Genomic DNA, 23639 nt, shown 5'->3' on the forward strand with positions numbered 1-23639 from the left:
TTTAAAGTTATACAGGGTGTATCAAAAAGATGGACCAAACTTGAAATCACTGTATATTTGAAATTGGTTCCATGTTTTTGAAACACTCTATATATCTCTTTTTCCAGGGAATCTGTATATGGAGATGGCCCCTCACAGTTTCCTTCCTTAAAATCCACCTTAAATCCAATTTAAATTCTTTTTCTTCTCACCAAAGTATGTGATGCTGAGCAGAAAGGCTGTTCTTTCTTCATGCTGTCCCTTCCTTGGGCTAGATGGACCACTGGTTTAATCCGAAGTGGCAGTTCCTGTGTTCCTAAAGCTTGAGCATGAAAAGGATTTTTGGACACTTATTAATGATAGAAAAGAAGGATAGAAAATTAAAGTCTACTGGCTCATGCAATCTACTCCCCGGAGGCAGCATGGAGATGGAAACCCACTGTGGCATCATTGCTTTCCGGTTGTGAGGCAGAGCTAGACAAGTGCAAATTCAGTGCCTGAACAAAACTATTGATAAAAATTTTGGTTTGTGTTGGCCAAAATATTACTGTTGTGGGAGAAGATTCCCTTCCTTTAAAAAACAATTTCCAACAGAAAAATCATTGGAGAGAAACATTCTGTATTGTAGGTATGTAAAAAATTTAGCTTTTTGTTATTTTGGTCAAATGAATGCTTTCATGACTCTAAGGGAAGAGACTTGCTCTGTCAAAATTGTACTTGGCAAAAGCTATGCTTTCCTTACAAGTGCTTGGAAACCATGTTTATTTGATTGTCATTGGTAGCTACCTGGACTAAGTTACAGGGCAGTATGCTGGGTTACAGAATACTGTATTACAATAGAATATTTCCCCCACTGACAGTGGACCGAGGAGCTGCAAAGTCCACACAGAGTGTAGCACACAGCGTAACTTTTGGAGCCAAAACAAAATGTGAGATCACGGTAGAATGACAGAAATTTTTATAGCAGCAATGGAGACATCACCCTGGATTTTCTGGATTTGCCTAGAAAGACAGAGGCAATTAGAGGGATCAGGCGTAGATTGTTCCTCACTTAACCTTGTCAGAAAGTGCAGCAATGTATAGGACACTGTTGGAGACAACAGCCTGCTACAGGGAGCCTGTGGTTTTGTCCTCTGTCTAGCCAAAACTTCAGCTGTAGTAAGGTGAAAGCCTGATCTGCTGTCCATGTCAACTGCGTAACATCTGTATATGTTCCCAAACTATTTCAGCCCAATAAAAAGGATTAGAACTCAGCCAGTTAACAGAGAAGCAACCCAATAAGTTGTTTATACAGTATTAAAAGTAAATGTTGACCTCTGAATTTAAAAAAAAAAAAAGAACAAAGTTTTCAGCTTTAATGTTCATTTTCCATTTTGGAACCATATTGAAAGCAACCATAAGGATTGATGTTGTCTAAATGGTGGCACACACTTTACTTCTCAGTGCAAAGAGAAAAAGCAGAGGATGAAGATATAGCTGCATCCAACATAGTTACATAGTTCCTTCCTCAAATAATTCCTGCTAGTAGCATTTCGTGCCATAGGATAGCATGGATTAATGGTGGGGTAAACTGTGTTCTAACCTCTTCCATAATTTTTATGCAGATGTTTTCTTTTCAATATATTTTTAACAAATATTCTGTCAAAATAAAGATCCACCATTTGGTAAATGGAGCAAATCCAATTGGCAGCTCTTCACGAGTGGTGTTCCCCAGGGCTCTGTATTGGGGCCAGTTCTGTTTAATCTCTTTATCAGTGATCTGGATGAGCTGATCGAGTGCACCCTCAGCAAGTTTGCAGATGACCCCAAGCTGGGTGGGAGTATTGATCTGCTCAAGAGTAGGAGGTCTCTACAGAGGGATCTAGACTGACTGGATCATTGGGCTGAGGCCAATTGTATGAGGTTCAACAAGGCCAAGGGCTGGATCCTGCACTTGGGTCACAACAACCCCAGGCAGCGCTACTGGCCTGGGGAAGAGTGGCTGGAAAGCTGCCTGGTGGAAAAGGATCTGGGGGTGTTGATTGACAAGTGGCTGAACATGAGCCAGCGTGTGCCCAGGTGGCCAAAAAGGCCAACAGCATCCTGGCTTGTGTCAGAACTGGTGTGGCCAGCAGGACCAGGGCAGTGATTGTGCCACTGTACTCAGTACTGGTGAGGCTGCACCTTGAATCCTGTGTTCAGTTTTGGGCCCCTCATAATGAGAAGGACATTGAAATACTGGAGAGAGTTCAGAGGAGAGTGATGAAGCTGGTGAGGGGTCTGGAGCACAAATCTGATGAGGAGCAGCTGAGGGAACTGGGGCTGTTCAGCCTGGAGAAAAGGAGGCTGAGGGGAGACCTTATGGCTCTCTACAACTACCTGAAAGGAGGATGTAGCATGGAGGGGGGAACACATAATCTGATGTAATATGAAATAATGATCTTGTGCTAGATTTAGCAAAAATAATATCTTTTTCTTTTTTTTAAAAAAAAAAGAGCATCAGACAGTTTTGGCATTATCTAATTTATTTACCAAAAGGCAGTCAAAAGTCTTAACTCCTGTTTCCTAGAATAGATTAGCAGTTCTGACCTGTTTGACGAAGTTGATTCTCTTTGACTACAAAGAAAGGGCTAGAGTAAATTTGTCTTCACAATGTATTTTTTTAACTAAGTTTGCCCTTACACTTCTTCTATAGTGATTCAAGTTAATCTTTATACTCATATTTAAAATGTACTTTCTGATATGCTATGAATATGGCCACATAAAGAGAATTTGAGAGAGGAAAGACAGAAGCATGAGGGGGATTTCATGGTACCATTAGTGCTAAAAACAAAAGTTCAGAAATTATATTTCAGACACCAAATCAATGTGATTGGCTGCCAAATTATATTCTTTTTAAATGCATGTTGACAATTTTTGTCTGCAATTTGAAACGTGAACTCTTTGTATTACTTCTTTCAACCATAATTAGGTCTATGCGCATGTGTGTACATATATAGCAATTAGATTAGCCACTTCCAGATTTCCTCACAAAGAAGATATGTGATTCCAGCTTTCCTTTGTTGTAGTCTTTCTCACTTGTAAGTCTGTCTTGCAATCAGTCATTCTGCAGTTCTGCCTCCACAATGCCAGTGTCCCAGCCTTCCTGCGTTCCTTGCTTCTGCAGGGTGAGGTTTGAAGCATTGAGAAAGGAGGACAGAAGATCAGAAAGATTTGGGATGCTGCCTTGTGTTCTCTCTGTTTCCATTTTCATTATCTGAAAAATAAAAGGCAAGAAAAACTCAGGCTCTTGTTGCAGCTTGGAGCTGCTGTTCTCTTTCAGAAGGTGGCCAGGTGAAGCAGTGACAGTGAGTGAAAGGTGGTTTTTTTTGAAGATGAGACTGAAATCTGTAAGAGACCTGGAATTTTTCTGGTTATCAGCACATTGGCTGCAGTCATGGACCAAATTTCCTGCTCTTCCTTCTGCCCCTAGGAAGGGGAGCTGGCTTCTTAGCTACAGAGAGCTCTGTAAAGTGGATGCAGCTGACAGCTCTTTGAGACATCAAGCAGTGAAACTGGGAGAAGTCTATTGGACATTGTGCTTATACAGGAATCGCTCAATGTTCCTGGGCCAGTCGTGTACTTCCATGAGCTTCCTGAGGCTGGGAGTGTGAAATTAAATGAAAGACTTCCAGCCTAGAAGAACATCAGCCAAAATAACTCTGAGGTGATAAGTCTTTCAAATTCCCATAGAAAAAAGGGAGTGCCATGTGAAAGCTGTGTCAGGCAGAGCTTTGAATGGTACTTCTCTTCTTGCTTTGCTTGTTTCCAGTCGGCTCGAACAGTGACAGCTTGATTTCACAGTTGCAATACCTGTCTCCACTGTCTTGGATTGCAATGGCAGTTCTGCTTGGTGGGAAGTTTAACAAAAATGGTTTCTTTGCCACCCAGTTCTCAGTATTTTCTTCACCTATAAAAATAACCCCTCTAGCTCTTTTATGCCCAAACAACTCAGCACATCCAGTTCTTATGTCAAGGAGTCTCAAAGCACTTGAGATCCTGGGTGAAGAAACACCTTGTATATATCCTTGTTACAGAGACATAAAAAGCTCTTTCCCTACCACACTAAATGGCCATTTCCAGGTGGCCAACCATGCTAAAATAAACTGTATGAATACTTATAAATAGTCTATAAATACACCATTTATACTATATAGATATACTATTAGCTTTCCTCTCCTCTTCCTTTTCCACATGTTGCTTTGATTGTGCATGTAGTTTACATTTGGGCCAGCAAACACTAGCGTAAAAGATTTTTTGAGTGTAGCCATGACCAGTACTGGTCATTAAAAAGAACCCTATATGTGTACTGTTTTAACTAGTCTCATCACATTAGGTAAGCTTCAGTAACTTCATCATCTGTCTTACTTACTACCAAATCTAGTCATTTCTCAGCAGGACACTTTTTCATAGCTACTGTTGGAAAGGGAGAAGCTACTCAAAGGCTCCAGAAGCATTCCTGCTCTGATTTTGTGGCACCTTTCTGAGAATCTGCCTGGTTCCTGATTGCATTGTCTCCAGGGCTTGGCCACAATTCTTGGTGGCAGTGGTTACAACCTGGTCCTGATTGTTTCAGGAACAAAATTAAATTTGCGTTTCCCCCAGTAACACATTGTGATTTGTTCAGGGACAAATCTGGAGCGAGACAAGTCCGAGTTTCTCTTTTGTTAGGCAGAAGGGAAGTAAAAGTAGATAACTATAGTCACCCATATCAGTAGGCCAGGAATTCGGGAAGTGGTTAATAAATCATTATGAACACCACTAAAATCTACTAAAAATGAGTCCTGTCTGGCTGTACAAAGTAGTATAGCCAAAGGAGGGGGCTTGGGATTCTAAATTAAAAGTGAAATCTGTAAAAATGCTTTTCACTTTGCATTTTGAAAAGCATTTTTTCCTGTTGTTGGCTGCTGGTTAAAGCCATTTTTTCAGAGATCAATTTTCACAAATTAATTTTGAAAACACCAGGGAAGATATGCCATTATTTTTTAATTAATAGCAGTAATAAAAGACTGTCTGGGCATTGCTTTTAACCTCTGGCAGCAAGTAACAGTCTTTCTACGTAAATGCTGTACAAACATCTAACTCCTTACTCAAGGAAACATAACCAGGCAGATGTAGCGTTTTTGAAAAACCTCTGATATTCTTATCACAATACAGCTATTGATTTCTCCTTTAAAAAAAAAAAAAAATCTAATATTATTGTGAAACGCATGCATGCTTTATTCTCTTCCTGCCTAGTGTGTTTTTAAGACTACATTGCATCAATTATCTGGAACAAGGAAATGTTTGGTCATTAGAGACTCAGGAGCAACATCTTTATTTCCTCCATCTATATCTGAATAATATATTGGTTATGAAGTCAATATGAAATCAGCTCAAATACCATCCAAACCCTATCTAATATGCCTAAAAATCTGATTCTTAAAGAACACTGAGTAGGCAGTAAATCATCCAAAGGTCATTTTGACACTTGCTATACTCCAAATGTAAATTATGGATCTACTGGAAAGGTATAAAACAGATTTCAGATTAAGTCAAAATCACACAGATTATGTGTGGCAGAAACTGATTCTGAGCTTCAGCATAAAAGCTGTCAGGTATCTTGGATTTAACTACAGTAATATCCTGTACGATGACCCTGACCAGAGGTGTTCTGTAATACAACTACCACAGTTGCACCTTCTGTTGTATTCAGGGTGAGATTACAGCTTCCTTACACTTCTGGAGGAAAAAAAACTTCAAAAAAGTTGTCTGGTGTCTTGTGGTCCAATCTCAGGAGAACAGGGACCAGATCCAGGCTTTGTGATCCTGGCAGACTGTCAGCTGCAAGCACCAGTTCCCCCCAGCAGCAGCCACCAAGCACACCCACCACAGAGAAGGGCAGGTGGGTTTTCTGGCTTGGCACAGGCTCACAGCTTGCTTTTAGCACTGGAGAGAGAAACTGATGTGTGACAGGAATACCACATCAGTTTTCACTCTACCCTCTTGCAGAAATATCCTGACTCTTTTCTTTGGGCTTTCCTGACTCTCCTCTCGTGTATGAGAAAATGGCTGTGAGCCATTCCTGAGCCCAGGTTGTTTCATTTACTAATCAGGTCCCATTAGTCTAGCGGGTAGTTTGGTCATCAGGGGCATAGACCAGAGTTCTTTTAACCTCAGCTTTCCATCTGCTAAAATGACTGTGGCATCTATGTGTAATGTACTTTGAAGAATGCCGTTTTAAGGACATGTAGAAAAAAGTTAAATTTACAAATTCTGTAAAATCCTTGTGTAAAATACTCAACGCAGTGTGTATCCCTGTAGTGCCAGTAGCGACGAAGCTGTGCAAAACATAACATTGAAGTGATGAACCTCTTTGACAGCTGCATCACCAGGTTTGGTCTGAATGGAGTCCAGATCAACATTTTGATGTGGTCAGACTCTGCCCAACTGGAAGCAATCTAATACTGGCCATTAAATTCACTTCAAAATGTGGGATTTTTCTCTGTTTGTTTTTTTGATTGGTTGAGGGGGGGGTGGGATGTGTTTTCGTTTTGTTTGTTTGTTAGTGGCTTTTGTTGTTGGTTTTGTTTGTTTTCAAATAGCTCTGTGTAACATACAAAGATGTATAGAACTCAAAACCTGAACCTAATATCTAACTCCTTGTGTCCAATGACTAGAACTGATCACTCACTTCCAGTGAGGAAGGACAGCTATTTATTGACAGATATAGCTGATACAAAACCTTACAATGAGACAGCTGGCAATGCTGCAGAAATCAGGTGCCCCTTGAGGCATCTCCTCCCATTAAGACTTAAACCCACCCATGGAAGTTAAGAGGAGTTTTCGATGACAAGGGTGCAATTCACTCTTTTCATTTCCTAGTTGTCAAATCTAATGATATGTCACCATTTAAAAATACATCTTCTCTGTATTTGGATTGCACACTGTTCTTCTAGAAGTCTGTATCTATGCAAAGTACTAAACATAGTAATCTAAGTAAAGTAGAAACAGTCTTTAGCTCTTACCTGTTCGGGATTTTACAGATTTGTGTTTCTGAACTCCTAGGTTTGTTGCTCCAGCTCTTTCTCCTCACCACATCAGCCCCCAGAGAATTTCAGTTCCGCATCCCACTATGCAGAGACAGACTCCACAACCTCCCCACCTTCAACAATCTGCAGGAATGTCTCTAAAGACATACCAGCCAGCAGCAAACCCTTCTTGTCAACCAAACAGCCTCCACATCCAAGGTAAGAAAGAAGAATCATCATCACTGATGTTAATTGTTTGCCACTGCTGCTTGGCTTCAAATGCCGTTCTTTGGGGGCTGGTGCTGGTATTTTTAAGGTGCATTTCCTTTTGAAAGACTCTGGGAAGTAGCCTTCAGGACCCTGCCTTCAGACTTCCTTAATATTCTTAGCTTAGCTAATTGTTATTCGTCTTACTACAGAGTTACAGGCTTCTCTTCAAACTGATTTTCAGAGCTGTTGTTGAAATAAAACTGCAAATAATTTTTTTGTGGCCTCTGCTTTTAATTTTCCAATGTTACACTTCTCATCCCTCCTGAGTTTACATATAAAGTGTTAACAGGTTTTCAGGAGGTGGAATATTTGTCTCCCTTGCACTTGTGGAGTGATGGAGACCTCTGCTTTTATTAACATACATGTCCCTTACAGCTGTGTTCCCACTTGTGCTGTGTAAAGAGCTTCTACAAGACTTCTCTCTGCCTCTTTGTTCAATCGAGTATAAACTTCTGTAGCCAAGAAGAAAATTAACAACAGCTGAAAACAACGTTGGATTGTTTGTTGGTTTTATGGGGTTTTGTTTGTTTGTTGTTGTTTTTCTAGCGGGTATGGAGTCTGAATGGTAATTACCTTAACATTTCAGAAATGTTTTGACAGCAGTAATGCTGTTCCTCTCAACTGTTCAAATATATGGTTTGCCATATTTACATTCACTGGACTTTTATAGGTGTTGGGTTTTTGCTTTTTGATTAGGCTTCCTGAGAATCACCACAGCAGATATCATAGGAAACATATCTTGAGAAAGCCAAGGCTTCCTTTATTTTCTTCCACTGATGGAAGCAGTCTCTTTAGGCAAAGGGATGAGATAGGACACTGACGCATCTCCCAGAGTTCATGAGTATGAAGTGAAGAAAGGAAGTGTCAGTGTTGTTTTGTTCTTCTTGTCATAGTAGACCACACTTGAGCAGGATCTGAGCCAGGTTCTTTTCTTCCAGGAACTGATAACCCTGAACAGCGCTGATTAGTACTAGCAGAACATTAAGTTTACCAATGGATGTAAACAGTTACTGTTGGCTTTCTCTACTCTCTGATTAAAGTTTTACTAATAATCTAGGGCCAACATAGTACTGTTACTTTTTGTATGAGATACTCAAAGACATCCCAGAGCAGGTCAAATAAATTCCTAGCATATGTGGCATGAAGGGACCAGGTTAGCCATCCTGTTTCCGCAGTACAATACATTTTACTCAGTTCCTTTTTTTGCTGAGTACTTGGCAAGAATTCATATTACAGAAAGGCATCCAGACATTAAGGTATGTCCTTCTGTGTGGAAAAAAGAATAGTCTTTGAGTGCACAGATGGCTTCACCACTCTCTTCCTCTCAGGGCCATGGGAGCTTCAGCAATTTTAGAAGCTGGTATCACAGCCAGTTGCTCCAAAGGTGAACAGTTTCCTGAGAATCCTGCCTCCCAAAGAGCTGCACATAGGACATGCACTAGCTGGTGCAGCTAGCTCCATATCTGCTTGGGCGTCTTCTCTTTAGGGCAGGCCAGACTGATGCTATTGTGTTCCTATCCCCTGCACCCACAGTCCCAAGACGATTTAAAAGGACAAGAGACATGAGTCCTTAAAAACATTATAAGAAGAAGTCCTAGTAGATACCCTGATCTGGGTGAATGTTTTATATGGACAATGGGGAAGCCACACTTATGATAGAGCTTAATGCTGTCTTCCGAGCAGATGTAAAAATGGAGAACCTCTAGGGCATGGACCTTATACCCATATCATACTTAGTCCCACACTAGCATTACTATGTTTGCCTTACTGTCCTAGGAAAATCTATGTTGAAAATAGATGTTGCTGACAGGAATTATATACACATAGATAACTCAAAGCTGCAGTTGTGGAAATCTCTGCACTTAAAACTGGTAGGAAGACATTGTGGTCTGAATTATTTTGTTTTTTTTTTTTTTAGTATTGAAAGATGCAATGCAATAGCCACATTTGGGTATTAAATTTTCTTTCAAGCATTAAGTAACCTATTGTCACTATAAGAGGTGTTTTGTCTGAATGTACTCCGTCCCACTTAAGCACAGCTGCCTCTCCTCCATGTGCTACACTGAAAGCTTTGTTTGTCCTGTGTGCCTGGAATTCTTGCCTAAACTCTCCTTTTCAAAGCAAACGTTTTAAGAGTTCATGGTCATGTTTTCCCAGCAGCAATAAAAGATTGCCATCTCCCTTGGTTACACCATTATAGTGTAGAAAACCGCTATGGAGTTATCTCACCAGCCTGGACTATCTGATACATAAGAAGAGTCTGCGGGAAGCTCTGTTAGTTTCTGTCTCCTGCAATTCATAATCTGCCTTTTCATTATTCAAAGTGCTGTAACTATAGCCACTTCAGCTCAGTCCACTACCAAACAAAGGTGACATTTTTGTCTCAATATGTAGTCATAAATTTGTCAACTCCATCGAAATTGGCTGTACTAAAGAAGTTTCATTGCCCAAAAGCTTTCAGAAGTAAAAAAATTCTAAACAGACTCCCTTACTGAAAACCTGATAATCTTGGAAGCTCATGGAGATCTCGGAGCACTATCTTTTAGAAAGAAAAGACTTAGGAGATCCAAGACTGACAAGCCTCTTATGTCTGATAAGTATTTGTATTGTGAAACTGCTTTTTCATGGAAGAATGTTGTCTGCAGTTCAGATTTCATCATTTTTTTCTGAGTGCTTTTCAGCATCAGACACACAGTAATGTCAGAGAGGGCTTTTTATTGCCTTGGATAACATCTTATAATAGACTAAATACTCCCTTTCCTTCCTTCCTCTTGTGAAATTCACAATTTCCTTTGCTGCATGGGCTGTTTGGAAGGGATGGTGTTAGTCAACTCACTGAGCTGCAGAAATTAAGCTCTTCTTTCATTAGACTGTAGTATCTCTTATTGGATTAACATAGGCAGTAAATCTGAAACTATCCTGAGCTGGAGACTGGAGTGATGACGTCCCAGCTTGACACTATTGTATGCCATTATACTATTTGTTTGTAGGCAGAATAGAAGACAGTACAGGTTCTGGAAATTGGCTCCAGTTGGTCTAGGACCTGTATTGTACTGATGAGTCTTTTCAGCCAAGAACAACTACAGGGATCTCAGCAGAGGTACCTGAAAAACACAGGCACCTGCAGCACACAGACAGCTGGAAGAATAAGGTATTGCTCTGAGACAAGTCAGAAGAAATGTGTGAGGTAGGAAAGAACAGCAATAGAATCTCCTCCTTCACAGTGAGAAAGCTTCTTGTGTTTGTAGTAGCGAGTGAGGTAGAAAGCTCCTTTAGGCATGGACGTAGTTGACTTGATTTTGGATGCTGTGAGCATTTTTGCAGTAGAAATCTGACTGTCCTTTAAAATTGTGCTAGTAACTCATGTCATATGTGTTTGTGGGTTAAGCTGATGACCAATAATGGCTGAGTAAAGGAAGAAATAAAAAAGTCATGCAATATATTCAGTAAAAAAAAAAAAAAGTTACTTTTTTTTTTTTAATTGTTAACTAGTATGAGTTATCTATACTAGTATTTCTGTACAGGCAGCTCTACTAGTAAGAGCTATCTTTTAATTACAAAAAATCAGATTTAAATATATAGAAACATTTGTAGTTTTTCACGCTTGCAAGTCAGTCTGACAGTACAATGAGTGACTCTCATATCTTACTCCTTCTTTTCCTTTTGTTCTTCACTCTTATATGGTACCAAATTATTACTTTATGTTTGTGTAATTCACCTAGTGGACACTGTAGAAATATACTGCAGAGGAACACTATATTGAATTAGTTTAAGCCAAAGACTGTTGAAATTTTTACATACCATAGTAACAAAGCCTGCTCATCCATTATGTATATTTCTTAGTGGCAGTTGTAATGATTTTCTTGAAAAAATATCCTCTCTTTGTGATGCCAGACAGAATGCTGACTGAGGAGGAAATAAATGTCTGATAGAAACTTCCTGCCTTATCAAAATTGTGACTGTGACAGTCATTCATTAAATACCTGTAACAAAATCTTTGTCCACATCAGTTCAATGGGATCAGGAGTCTGTCACAAACTTATGTGGGCCACAATTTCAGCTGTGAGTTTGAGATCGTCTGTGTACCTGTGATTTTCAGATGCTCAGTATCTCTCAGGATGAGGCTTTTTATGTGATAAAGAACCAGAGCTACTTCTTCTAGAGGGGTTCTTGGAGTATGCAGCTATTTTTTCATATTTTAAAATATTTCACTTTCCTCGGGAAATAACACTATCATGCCAGAAAAACAACTGTATCCTGACGTCTTGGACCTTGGCTATAGTGTACTGATTCAAAGAAACACAATTGACATAACCTTGTGTGTGTTTGTGTGTGTGTATATGTTAAATAGTTTAATAAGAGAACAACTGATACAATCCAGAGTTGCAGTCCTGAGAAGAAATGCTCAGTTACTGGAACTTCAATAGCCAATGTGTTTTTACTTTCCAGTGCTGCAGGGAAACACAGAAAACTGATGCTACAGGTAGTTATCTAAGAAGTGATCTTGAAGGAGGGACCAGCTATGGTCAGGTCTAGGATCTGAATTGCCTATGGTTTCATGTTATCCAACATTCAGCAGTAGTGTAGATTATCTTGGACATGGCACTATGTGGATAAAGGGAAGAGCTCCTGATATTGAATTAGGAGATTTTGCTGTATCATGTTTGGGCTCGAGTTCAAGCTCAGACTTACACTCTGACCTGATGCACTGCAAATGTGGACAACGACGTTTAGACTAGTGCTAAATAATTGAGGGGAAGAGAACAATGTATGCTTTATTCTGCTCTTTCCTTTTTATGGCTCTGTTTTGTAAGGAGGATATTTATGACACTGAATCATTAAAAGAACATGTATCTAGGAAAGCTGAATTATTTATCTGTGCTCTCTTTCCATCTTAAAAATATTATTTGGGAAGTTATCAGTAAATGAAAGTGCTCTTTGCACTTCCCTGGTTCTTTCTGCAGTATAGTGGTTAATGTACCAATGTATCAAAGCTTGTAAGACTTTGCTAGACAATATTCTTTTGCATAAGTAGGGAATGAACAAACACAGAGGATGTGACTCACAATAGCTCAACCCCAGGGTAAGTGGTTTTTCTGCCAGACTTCAGCTAGCAATAGTCAAAATTACTGCCAGATTGTTTTGCATTGGGAACAGGATGCTGTGAGAAAGGGACAAATGGAGAATGAGCACAGAGCAGTGTGAAAGGACATTTCAGCATGTGTCTTGAAGGGTCTTGCCAGCTGGCTCAGACCACTATAAATTGAAATAGTTGTTTCTGGTAACTAGTCTGACTCAATAGTAAACTTTCACAGCATGTCCTATTGATGGCTGAGACAAAAGTTGATTTTAAAAGCATTTTTAAAGGAGGCAAAGTCTGTCAATAGCTACATAGCTTCTAAATCAAGTTTTGGATGGCTATTGTTTTTTTCTTTAATTTTATTTTATTTTACTACAGTTGATTCTTAAATGTCAGGACTGAACATTTTAGGACGTAAATTCCTAGCATGCTTTGCAGTCTGACTCAGTTTGGTTGCAGTTAAGTTTTAAAAGAAAAAAAAGGTTGAAACTCTCATCTTACAGCGAGGTCTGCAAAGTGCCTGCAGCCCCTGCAGAAGACAATTAAATCTATGAGTATTCAGCCTCTCTAGAGTGAGCACAGTCTGCAAATTGTGATTGCTGTGCCATGCTTCTTTCTCTTTCCTTCTCTTTCTTTCTTTCTTTCTTTCTTTCTTTCTTTCTTTCTTTCTTTCTTTCTTTCTTTCTTTCTTTCTTTCTTTCTTTCTTTCTTTCTTTCTTTCTTTCTTTCTCTCTTTCTTTCTCTCTTTCTCTCTTTCTCTCTTTCTCTCTTTCTCTCTTTCTTTCTCTCTTTCTCTCTTTCTCTCTTTCTCTCTTTTTCTTTCTCTCTTTCTTTCTCTCTTTCTTTCTCTCTTCCTCTCTCTCTCTCTTTCTCTCTTTCTCTCTTTCTCTCTTTCTCTCTTCCTCTATTCCTTCCTCTCTTCCTCTCTTCCTTCCTCTCTTTCTTCCTCTCTTTCATTCTTCTTTCGCTCTTTCTTTCTTTCTCTCTTTCTTCCTTTCTTTCTTTTATATGAAGTCAAAATACTATTTCTTTCATTCAGGTTTTCAGACACAACACCGACAATTGTTTCAGTGTTCTGTCATGTGACTGTTTGCCTGATCTAAACTCTTGTAAAATGTGTGTAAATTAGGCATTTACTTCATTGTGTGTACACAGAAGTGTCTTGCAAAACTACTAAATGAAGTGCAAAGACTATGTGTCACTTACCATTGTTACCCAGGCCTCCCCATAAGGTCGCTTCTGAGTTCCTGGGTGCAGGTTCAGACTGTCTTTTCCTGTCCATAGTCCTGGCCTATTCTGATGCTTTTAAATGTTGAGTTTTCTGCTTTAATTCAAGTACATCTTGTGCATGCCAACATTTGTATGTTTCCTTGTGGAGACCACAGAAGTTGATCTCAAAGGAAAAATAATTAGAATCATAAAACTTTACAGACATGTGTCCTTCCTCCGGCTTGACAGAAGATCAGTTATATCACATAAAGGGATACAGCATATTTTCCACTATGTCCTTCTCCTTTCACCATCCCTATTATTTATGAAATCCGTTATCTGTACATAAACACTTAGTGCAGCTTTAGCAAACAGCATCTCCATGAGCACACTTCCATGGGAAAATTAATGGAAATACACCTAGCTCCTAGCAATAATGCTGAAAAAGTTTGCCAGGTACCTTATGTTTATAACATGTTTCTAAGCGTAGACTATACCTTTAAAGGGAACTGAGGTTGGAAGGTTTTTTGGGTCAGGGTGTGGAATGGCACCAATATAAATTTTTGTTTTTAAAAAACTTTTTTTTCATAAGTCAAAACTAGATGCCCCATGTGAGGCATTTCTAATCACTAGTAATGAATGAATAGGACAATAGTTATGTTCAGGTGTCAGAAGATACTGAAATATTCAGACATGTCCATCTCAGTTATCAACAGCTTGTGATTCAATGTTTCTTGCTTCCCATTCAAGGATCTTGTCTCCTTATTCATCTCCTGTCCTCTGGGATCTCTCCTTGATACTTTATGAACTGTTATGTGGTACTCAAAGGCCTTTTGTAATATGCTGCTCACCCAAACATCCCATTACTTTTAGGGATGGAGATTAGCTTTTAAACCTGTCAACTAATTTGCTTACTACTCATGGTTTATTACTACTCATGGACATCAGTAGATCCCAGGCATGAAAGCTGAATGTCTAGTATAAATATGCTTTTCTATCAACACAGTAGGATGTACTGAAGTTAATTCCTAAACACATGGAAGGATGAACTTGAGCTGGCTGGCCCTGTAACTACCTAGATTAGGATTCTTTATTCCCTCCTACTAGTAAATGCTCTTTGAAGTCAAAACTGTGAACATTAATAATCACTGAAAGTAACAAGGTTTCCTCCTTTTTCATAATATCGCGAAGACAATAAACAGATGCTTAAGGGGTGTGGAGTCATTTAAGTTCTTGAATTTTAAGCCAGTATCTGCAATACAGAGAATGTATTAAAATATGTTTTTCAGTGCCTCTTTTCCCTTTTTTTTTTTTCCTTTTTTTATGGTGTTGATGATTTAAGGGTTTAGGGGAGGTTTTGTAGTTGTTTGTTTTTATTGATCTTTCTAGACTGAAAAGAAATTCAGCTCGAAGGACTTTGCCAATGTTGGTTAAGTAGACTGGCTAGAGGAGACAGCCCCGCAGATCAGCTTTTTCTATTGACTATAATGTCTCTGGAATAAACTTGAGACACAGGAAATTCCTCAAGATGCTTTCTGAAGTAGGGGGGCATTTTTCTGACAGTGGCTTTTTGGTATGATTTACCACAGCATATTCTTCATCAAGAGAATAGCACACAAGCCCTTAGGCAATAAGTTGTTTGTTAATAAAACCTTCAGAGACTGTATCAATCCTGGGCCTGGTTTTGGACAGTCAGGGCCTACAATTTCTATGTAACACCTTGGATGTAATGCACTGTCTTTTTCCTTTTTAATTTATAAATTGAAGGAGAGTGGTGAGAACAAGGAGCCACAGCACTTGCAGAGAGAAGCTTGATTCACAGTTTTTCTTAAAAGAAAAATATGTATATATTGTAATACTGAATTTATAATAGTTTCATTTCTGATGTACTCTGAGAACATATTGTAGAAAACAGAAATAAATGCATACTACAGTCTTTTACGTATAAAAGCCATCCTTCAGACTCTGAACAAAATCACCAAAACTTAGACTTAGCAGCAGGTTTTTTAGGATGAGAAAAGACCTTACTTCCATGAGAAAAATCTTCAGCCCTATCTACTGCAGAACATCTTTCTATGCCTCTTAGATTGCATGTGTATTCCTCTTTCCCCAAGGAGCATGGTTTTGGTTATATAAATATGTATTTTGGCATGGACTTCAATGTGAATTTACTCAGTGCTTATATGCCTCTCTCAAATGTAATTTAAGGAAAAAACCCAACTTAAAGCACAAAAAAACCTGGTGAGGATCTTTTATGTCATGTGGCACAATGGTCTCTGTTCTCTTCCATGTGGACTCGTTGCTGCTGATAAGTGAGCAATACTCTCAACCTGTATTTATAAAAAGCAGGTCCCATGGATCATCAGCTATAGCAGCCCTTCTGAGTCTCATATGCATGTCTCCACCACCAGCCAGATGTCTTGACATCAGTGACAGACCCTCCAGTTTAATTCAGACCTTTCTTGGATAATCTTCCTTGATTTTGAATAGAGCATTTGCTTAGATTTTGCAGGCAGCAGCCCAGTGTGAAATCTGAAGAGTACCAGTTCAGAAAGCAGGACTGCAGAGGAAAGAGACATTTCCTGAAAAATTTCTGCTTCTAATCAGTCAGTGCTTCTCACAGTTTGTGCTGGAGCCAGGGTATCCATGAAGTAGATTGTGTTTGGAATTAGTAGCAACTGGAGGAAGTCTTAAGGAGCTTCATATCAAAGCAGCTTTATTGGTGGAAAATAACTGAAGTCCTGGTGCTACTGCAGTTGAGTTTTTTAGCATTCTCATGGCCATGGTTCCACATGCTATCCCTTGTTATCTCTCCAGGTCTTTCACTGACCACTTTCTTCTCCTTGTAGGCTTTTATGGGCAGCTTCAGACTTTCTGCCCTCCACATTATGCTGACACTCAGAAGAACGTACAACATGGCACTTCTTGCGATATGGTTCCTCCTTTTGAAGACTCCTTAGTTCCCACATCAGTGGGCCAGGCAGGGCTCGGCATTTTCCACCGAACTTTCTCAGCTCATTCTGGTGTTACAGGTAAATAACATCCAGGGACTTCATGGATGGTTGTGTACATTCTGTGGAGTCTGACAAATCTGCATGAGCTGTGTATGTGACTGAGACCTGTCACGACAGACTTGACTCTACACAAAGAGGAGATGGTTTTCAGACCTTTGTGGGTCAGAGTAACATCTGTCCTGCGTGCAGACCGCAGACTATTGAGGGCTCCTCGATGTTCTAACCTCTCGGAGTCAGACAGTCAGCAGCTCACATATTTGCTTTGAAATACAGCCCAGTGAGCCAGGTGTGATGTTTGCGCAGCCACTCCACTCTGCTGTAGGTGGTGTAGTAGGGACCTGAGATGATCCAAACCATTGGTTTTGCTTCATGCACATTTGATTTTTCTCAGCCTTGAATTTAATATACTCACATTTCCATGACAAGAGCTGCCTGGGTGCACACTTCTCTGTGCACACTTGACTTAGTCTCTGCCTAGCTGAAAAGTATGCAAGGGACTTGCATGCTGCTCTGGAAGGGTGAAAGTTACCTCTGTGCAGAGAATCAGCACAAGACCGTGGGCCTGATTTTAAGGCCTAAGCACAATTGATGCCCAAGTCCTTTATTGTCCTGCCACAAAGGATGATTTCACTTAGCATTTATTGCACTTTGAAATCTCCTTTATGTCTTGGTCCTTCTGTAGTGCATTAAAAAGCCAATGCACCTCTAACTTCAAAGAGTCATCCCACTCACATGTAAAGATGTAATCCAAAGGTGGGATTTTTTTCTGCAAATGGTTGCTCTTGTGCTTACTACTATCACTCGTACTAGTTAGTAATTTCTGTGCCATGGTCTGCTTTGCAGCAAATGAGTTCTACAATACTTTATTGCCTCTTATCGTAAGTTGAGTATGATGAAATTCAATAAGCAAGCATGAAATTTATTTTGTACATTATCCCAATTTTAGCATCTGTTAAATGAGCAAGTGTTAGTTGTGATTAACTCTGCTGTACTTCAGACTTGGTTCTGACAGAACTGAAATTCATTTTGTGGTAAGTAGTAAGTTATGTGATTATTGATTTCATATATTTGTTGACTTTTTGTTTGTTTTGTGTAAAGCAATTTCCAGTTCTCTGCATAAGTATTAGGACGTTCTCCATTATATTGTTATCCTAGTTAATTAATTGTTTCTGTATTTTTTCCAGTTTATGACTTTCCAGCAGGGTCCACAGGTATCTTTGGTGATTCAGCTCGCAGCATGCCAGAGGATAGCAGTTTCCTACAAGTAAATGCAGTGGATCGTTGTTCTAGCCAGCTTTCTTCTGTCTACACTGAAGGATAAAGTAATGTAAATCTACTTACAAGAACTTGATTCTATTTCATCTTGCCCTTCAGGTACTTCTCTACGAAATTTTTCTCTCCATGAAACTGCCATGTATGTATGGGGATATAGGTTGATATACATACATAATGGAGAGGAAGAAAGCAATCAACAAGCATTCATCATGTAATCAAGCAGTCAACTGAGAAGGAGAATGTTTGGAGAAAGCAACCTTGCCAAAACCTTAGCAGTTCCTTCTTTTCATCTGTGGCACAGCAACTCTACATTTTTGTTCTTTCTTCTTTTTAATTTCTCAAAGGGAATTCACAGACTGCATAACAAAACTGCTTGTTGGCTGTAATCCTTTCAAGCCGAATGGGTGGACTTATTGAAGAACACAGCTTTAGAAAACTCCGTGTTTTGTTCTTTGGTTTTTTTGTTGGTTTTTTTGTTGGTTTTTTTGTTGGTTTTTTAGGAAAATAAGGAAAACCAGAGCATGCTACAAACATTTCAAAGGCACACAGCTTTTTGCACAACCTGTTCGCATGTGATGCTTCCAATGTTAAACACACACCATCATCAAAAAGGGAGAGAAATTAGACATAATCCTGACACCACCCATTGGAGGCTTGAGCCAAATATCTTTGGTACTGGATTTCTCACCGGCCTCAGTTTAGATGTCTTTTCCCTCCCTTGGTATTTTAAGCCATACAATATGGCCACTACTATTTTTCCAATATTCCTTCAGCCCTAGTACTTTATACAATGAATAAGAAGGGTTAAATGCACTACCTGAGAAGGTACATGGACTTTGTCTATATTTAGCACAGCTGCTAGATAAAAATAACTACGTTTTAACTTTCTGCTGATTTTTAATTATATCGTAGAGCTTTATTGCTGTATGTGCTATAGTACTCTGTAGGAAGGTTTAAAATACCTTGTAGAAAATGCATTCTTTCTTAAATTCCACAGATTCTTTTCAAAGCAATCTGTACTAATTTGATTAAATTTTTGTAGCCCTAACTTTTTTTGTTTCCATAATACATTTTCAGGAAGAAGAGCTACTCTTAAGTTTGTTATGTTCCCTTTGGTTATTTAGAGATGTAAAACTGAACTGGCTTGGTTGTTTCGATTTTTCTGCTCCATGTCAGGCTCTGGTCCTCCAGTTTAGTCCAGGATGCAAGCAAATGAGGTTGCCCTTTGTTAAAGCTACAAGAGTATGAGCTAAAAACAGTATTTTGCAGTGGAGATGTGTCATCACTGTGATCCTATGTACTTTGGGAGCAATTCTTATCTTATGTAAGAGTGAATTTTTAGGTTATTAAACCCTATTCATCTGTTTTGTGGACTCCTTACTGTGTAGTGTGCAACTTAGTATTCTCATGACCCAATTTAATAAGGAGGACTAAAATCCAAAGTTCATTCTTACAGGCTAGACTATAACTATTCTTCTGAAAACACTCTTCTAGAAAGTTGAATTTTTTAAAAGTGTTTATCCAATAATTTTCTTATCCCGAGAAGCTTTTGAGAGTTGTCGAATGCAGTTTGGGTCAAATTCATAATTTAAGTTGCCATTATGTTGCATAGATTAATTTATATCCAGATGTTTATAAAGACTAGCAATGTATATTAATGAAGTATATTCTTATATACAGACATATGTGCTTATAGATTTAATAGATTTTTGTCCAATAAATGCAAAACATATATGGAGAAAACATGCACATTAATTACAAGAAGTAATATGGCTTAAATACAGATAATTCTATAGTAAATTCTTCCCGCTTTTATTCTGATTCTCATGTCACAAGTGAATGTGACCCTCTGCTTCAGCTCACAGTGGTAGGTCTAGTAGTTACTGTGTGTGGTTTGCATTGGGTTGAATGACATCAGGCTTGCCTACACAGCTAGACATACAAAGGCAAAAAGACAATCTGTTTACATTAATGTATGATACAGCCCAGTGCATTGACAGTGGGTTTTGCTTTTTCATAAAGCTTTAATTTTTTGCCATCTAAAAGCCCTGTCTGTAGTTACTGCACATGCATAATTTGGTTCAGCAGGAGTTATTAGGCACACTGAACACTTCAATTTCAAATGTGTAGAACATTTTTCTTCCAACAAAGTCAGTAAGTGCAGGATCAGGCCTGGTGTGTACATATGCATGTGTATGTACATACATGCTTTTGTCTATATGAATCTTTCAGTGCTCTTTTAACCACATGGTTGTCCAGAACAGTTGCTCTGTACAAAATTGAAATATAGCTGTTGAATTCAGATCTGTACCACCTTGACTTTTAAAGCTTTTGAATATTTTTTCTAGTATCTCAACAGGCAAGCTATCCAGGAGAGGGGGTACTTATACATCATCAAAGATCCTGACCAAAGGAAAAGCAAGCCAACAGAATTCAAAAAGGGTATTCATAATTTGGAGGTTCATCAGTTACATCTGAAAAAGAAACGTGCTAGTCATTAATTCATTCTTTAATATATATAACATATATATATATATATATATATTTACAGCTTTCTATGAGCCTTAATCTTAAAAAAAAAAAGGAACTAGAGTACAGTCAAATTAAGCACATGAGAGTGGGCTACCAGTCTGTAAAAAGGTATGCCTTTGTTTACTTCTGTATCAAAGACTAAGAGGATTCTTCATTATTATTTCATTATGCTCTTTGGAGTCAGACTGTCTTTAGGGGATCAACTTATATCACTGATGGCGATTGTATAAAAAAGAACCATTTTATCTTATGTATTTTTGGATACTTAAATATGGAATTGTGTTTGTCACATGTTAGAATGAAAAATGGTGCTTGTGAAAATACATAGCATAATGGCAGTTAGTGACTTATATGGAAATACGTGTGCCTCAGTGATTTTTGTGTTTTTATTCTACTTGCTGGATTATTAACTTTCTAAAGGGACTCATATCTAAAAGATGAAGTTATTTTAGACTATGGACATTAAACAATATTCTAATGAAATTATTTACAATCATTCTTTTATACAATTCTCTTTTTTTCAGACTCAAATAATCTATTTATATCTGCATTAGGAATGGGTCTACACTGGAGTTTAAAATAAATTTTCAAGTGAGTGTATGTGAGTGCATGTGTGTATTTGGATCTCCCTATGTATGTGTATACATACATACATATAGGCATTATGGTTTACTAATACTGGATGCTGAAGTATTGCAGTATTTAGGCCATCTGTCACATTGTATCCTGTTTTCTACTCTATTTGAAGAGGTGTGATTGAGTATGGAAATTACATTTTAACTGTTTATTCCCTGTTTTCCCTGTGTAATTTTATAGCAGATTTTGTTAAACAGCACTTTTTGTTGTTTGTATGACATTTGGTTGGTTGGTTGTAGGGTTTTTAAAATTCTTTTTTAATTTCCTAGGAACAGATAAAAAGAAAAGACCACAATTTAAAATTAGCTGGATGGGGGTTTATTTAAGAAATAAATCCCTTTATTCTGCACAGAAAGCAGCATCTTGTGTAATATTTTTTTACACAGAGCACTTTGGTGAGGAAAGAAAGTGGGAATATGTTTTTCCTAGACATGCATATTTATACATGCTTACATATACAGATGCGAACTCAATTTGTCATACTGTACATCTGGCCAATATTTTCTCTAAGGATATATCTGTTGCACACCATGAAAAATAAATTTTCAAATGAATTAGCTATACTTTTTTCTGTACTAGTATGTATAATTTTGTGATTTGTTACAGTTATTTTTCATATAAACATAAGTTATTTTTGTCCTAGTTCATAAAATTCTTTTTTTTTTTTTATGTAAAAGGTAAAATTGAAAGGTATATGTGCATGCTGCAAAATAAAACTGGAAAGTTGTAACTCAATGACATTGTATTGTCAGGTGCCTTTAAAGAATACTGCTCCAGCCATTGTTCTGCACCATAAAACTACTAGTATTTGTATGGATTAGTATAATTAGAAACAGAAATAGAAAAAAAAATCTCAGAGATTTCTTCTAAAAAACACTTTGTTCAGAATTTTAAATCTGGATCTAATTATTGATATATTGAACCTAGAGATTTGTAGAGATAAATGAATGCCTCAGTGTGGGTTTACACCCTGGGTGGAGACAAAAATAAAAGAAGACCATTTATTTACATCTATGTGCTGTGATAATTTTTATTAATTTCTTTGTTCGTGTGGTTCTGCGATACAACATGTAAAGAGATTGTGCTGTTCTGTCTGGTTATTGTTCCTAACATATTAAAAAACTTAAGAAGTTATTTCAGACCATTTGATGCAAGGAAAAGAGCATCTATTTTTACTGTGCATTAGGCAAACAAAAGGCTAACAAAAGACTGATGTGGAAGCTGATGCATGGTAATGTCCATATTATTCAAAACATATCCTAAGAATCCAGCATGTTTAGGAAAGAAGAGGTTACCTTTTACCCCACCTGTAAATAAGACTATAAATCTAAGGACAAAATACAAACTAATAAATTAGTTAAGTACAAAAAAAATCCTGTTATATGTTTGCAAAGAGTCCTTTGAAAATAATGGTCCAAGCTGATTTTACTATGAAATTATTAGCAAGGCTGCCTCTGAGTCAACCATGAGCAAAGCAAAAACTGGCAAGCCCAAATTCACTGGCTGATGTACATGTGAGCTTAGTGGAGCTTTACTTAAAATGGTTCTAGCCTAGCATCATCTTATTTACACTGAATTTAATCTAATGTAGGAAACTTGCCCCATGATTCAGCATATATTGTTAATGAATCCTGCAAGCCCCCATGAAGAACAGAAAGTTGCTGAATTCAGGCATTTCAGAATTCATTTTTTCTTTTTCATGGAGAGGGAGCTCTTAAAATGAGAAGTATACAAATTCTCCTTGCAATGGAGAGTAACATGGCTTGAAACACCTCGAAAACATGTGCTTTTCTCTGGATGCCTGAGCTAGATCAGTTTTTCATGATGGCCTGGAAACCCTCCTAGAGCAAAATAGTGAAGTGTAGTAAAGAAGTTATGTGGGAGCTGTATTCCTCCAGAGAACATTATTTCTGAATGAAAGACACTTCTGGCCTTTCTGCTCTGTAAAGTGTTGGTGTGTGGTTTTTTTGTATTTCAGAATAGAAACATCAGAATTTCTCACGAGATAGAAATTCAAGGTGGGGGGGATGGTTATTATTTCATTGCTTGTATGTGATTGTAGGAGTTCTCCCATGTGCCTGTGCTAAAGCCACTGTATATTCCTGTATTTATAGCAGTTCTGCCCTAGTGGAAAATAGTTCAATAAAGCTCCATTTGCTATACAGGTATCTCCTTCAATAAGAGTGGAAAAAAACCAAACAGCATTCTTCCATTCTGAATATGAATCCATTTGTATTTACTGCATCAATTACAAGAACAGAGAATCACAGAATGTCCTGAGTTGGAAGGGACCCACAAGGATCATCGAGTCCAACTCCTGTCTCTACACAGGACAACCCCACAGTTCACACCATGTGTCTGAGGGTGTTGTCCAGTCTCTTCTTGAACACTGTCAGGCTTGGGGCTGTGACACCTCCCTGGGGAGCCTGTTCCAGTGTCCAGCACCCTCTGGGTGAAGAACCTTTTCCTCATGTCCAACCTGAACCTCCCCTGGCTCATCTTCCTGCCATTCCCTCAGGTTCTGTCAGTGGTCACCAGAGAGAAGAGCTCAGCCCTGCCCCTCCTCCTCCCCTTGTGAGGAAGCTGTAGCCATGATGAGGTCTCCCCTCAGTCTCC

At 38.4% G+C, this 23639-nt stretch overlaps 1 protein-coding gene across 6 annotated transcripts in view; it reads left to right on the forward strand.

Annotated features, from left to right (window-relative positions):
- GLIS3 (GLIS family zinc finger 3) overlaps nucleotides 1-22037 on the forward strand; it is a 174703-nt gene extending 152666 nt beyond the window's left edge. For 5 of the 6 annotated variants that reach the window (XM_065047224.1, XM_065047225.1, XM_005507156.4 and 2 more), the window contains exons 8-10: nucleotides 7045-7226; nucleotides 16416-16598; nucleotides 17765-22037. In XM_065047224.1, the coding sequence (XP_064903296.1) occupies nucleotides 7045-7226; nucleotides 16416-16598; nucleotides 17765-17901 (502 nt within the window). In that variant the 3' untranslated portion in view covers nucleotides 17902-22037. The remainder of the gene's footprint in view (nucleotides 1-7044; nucleotides 7227-16415; nucleotides 16599-17764) is intronic. The other variant, XM_065047226.1, reaches the window with a different exon arrangement.
- Nucleotides 22038-23639: the final 1602 nt, after the last annotated feature.

The sequence above is a fragment of the Columba livia genome, chromosome Z (genome assembly GCF_036013475.1).
Source record: "Columba livia isolate bColLiv1 breed racing homer chromosome Z, bColLiv1.pat.W.v2, whole genome shotgun sequence".
Taxonomy (NCBI): Eukaryota; Metazoa; Chordata; class Aves; order Columbiformes; family Columbidae; genus Columba; species Columba livia.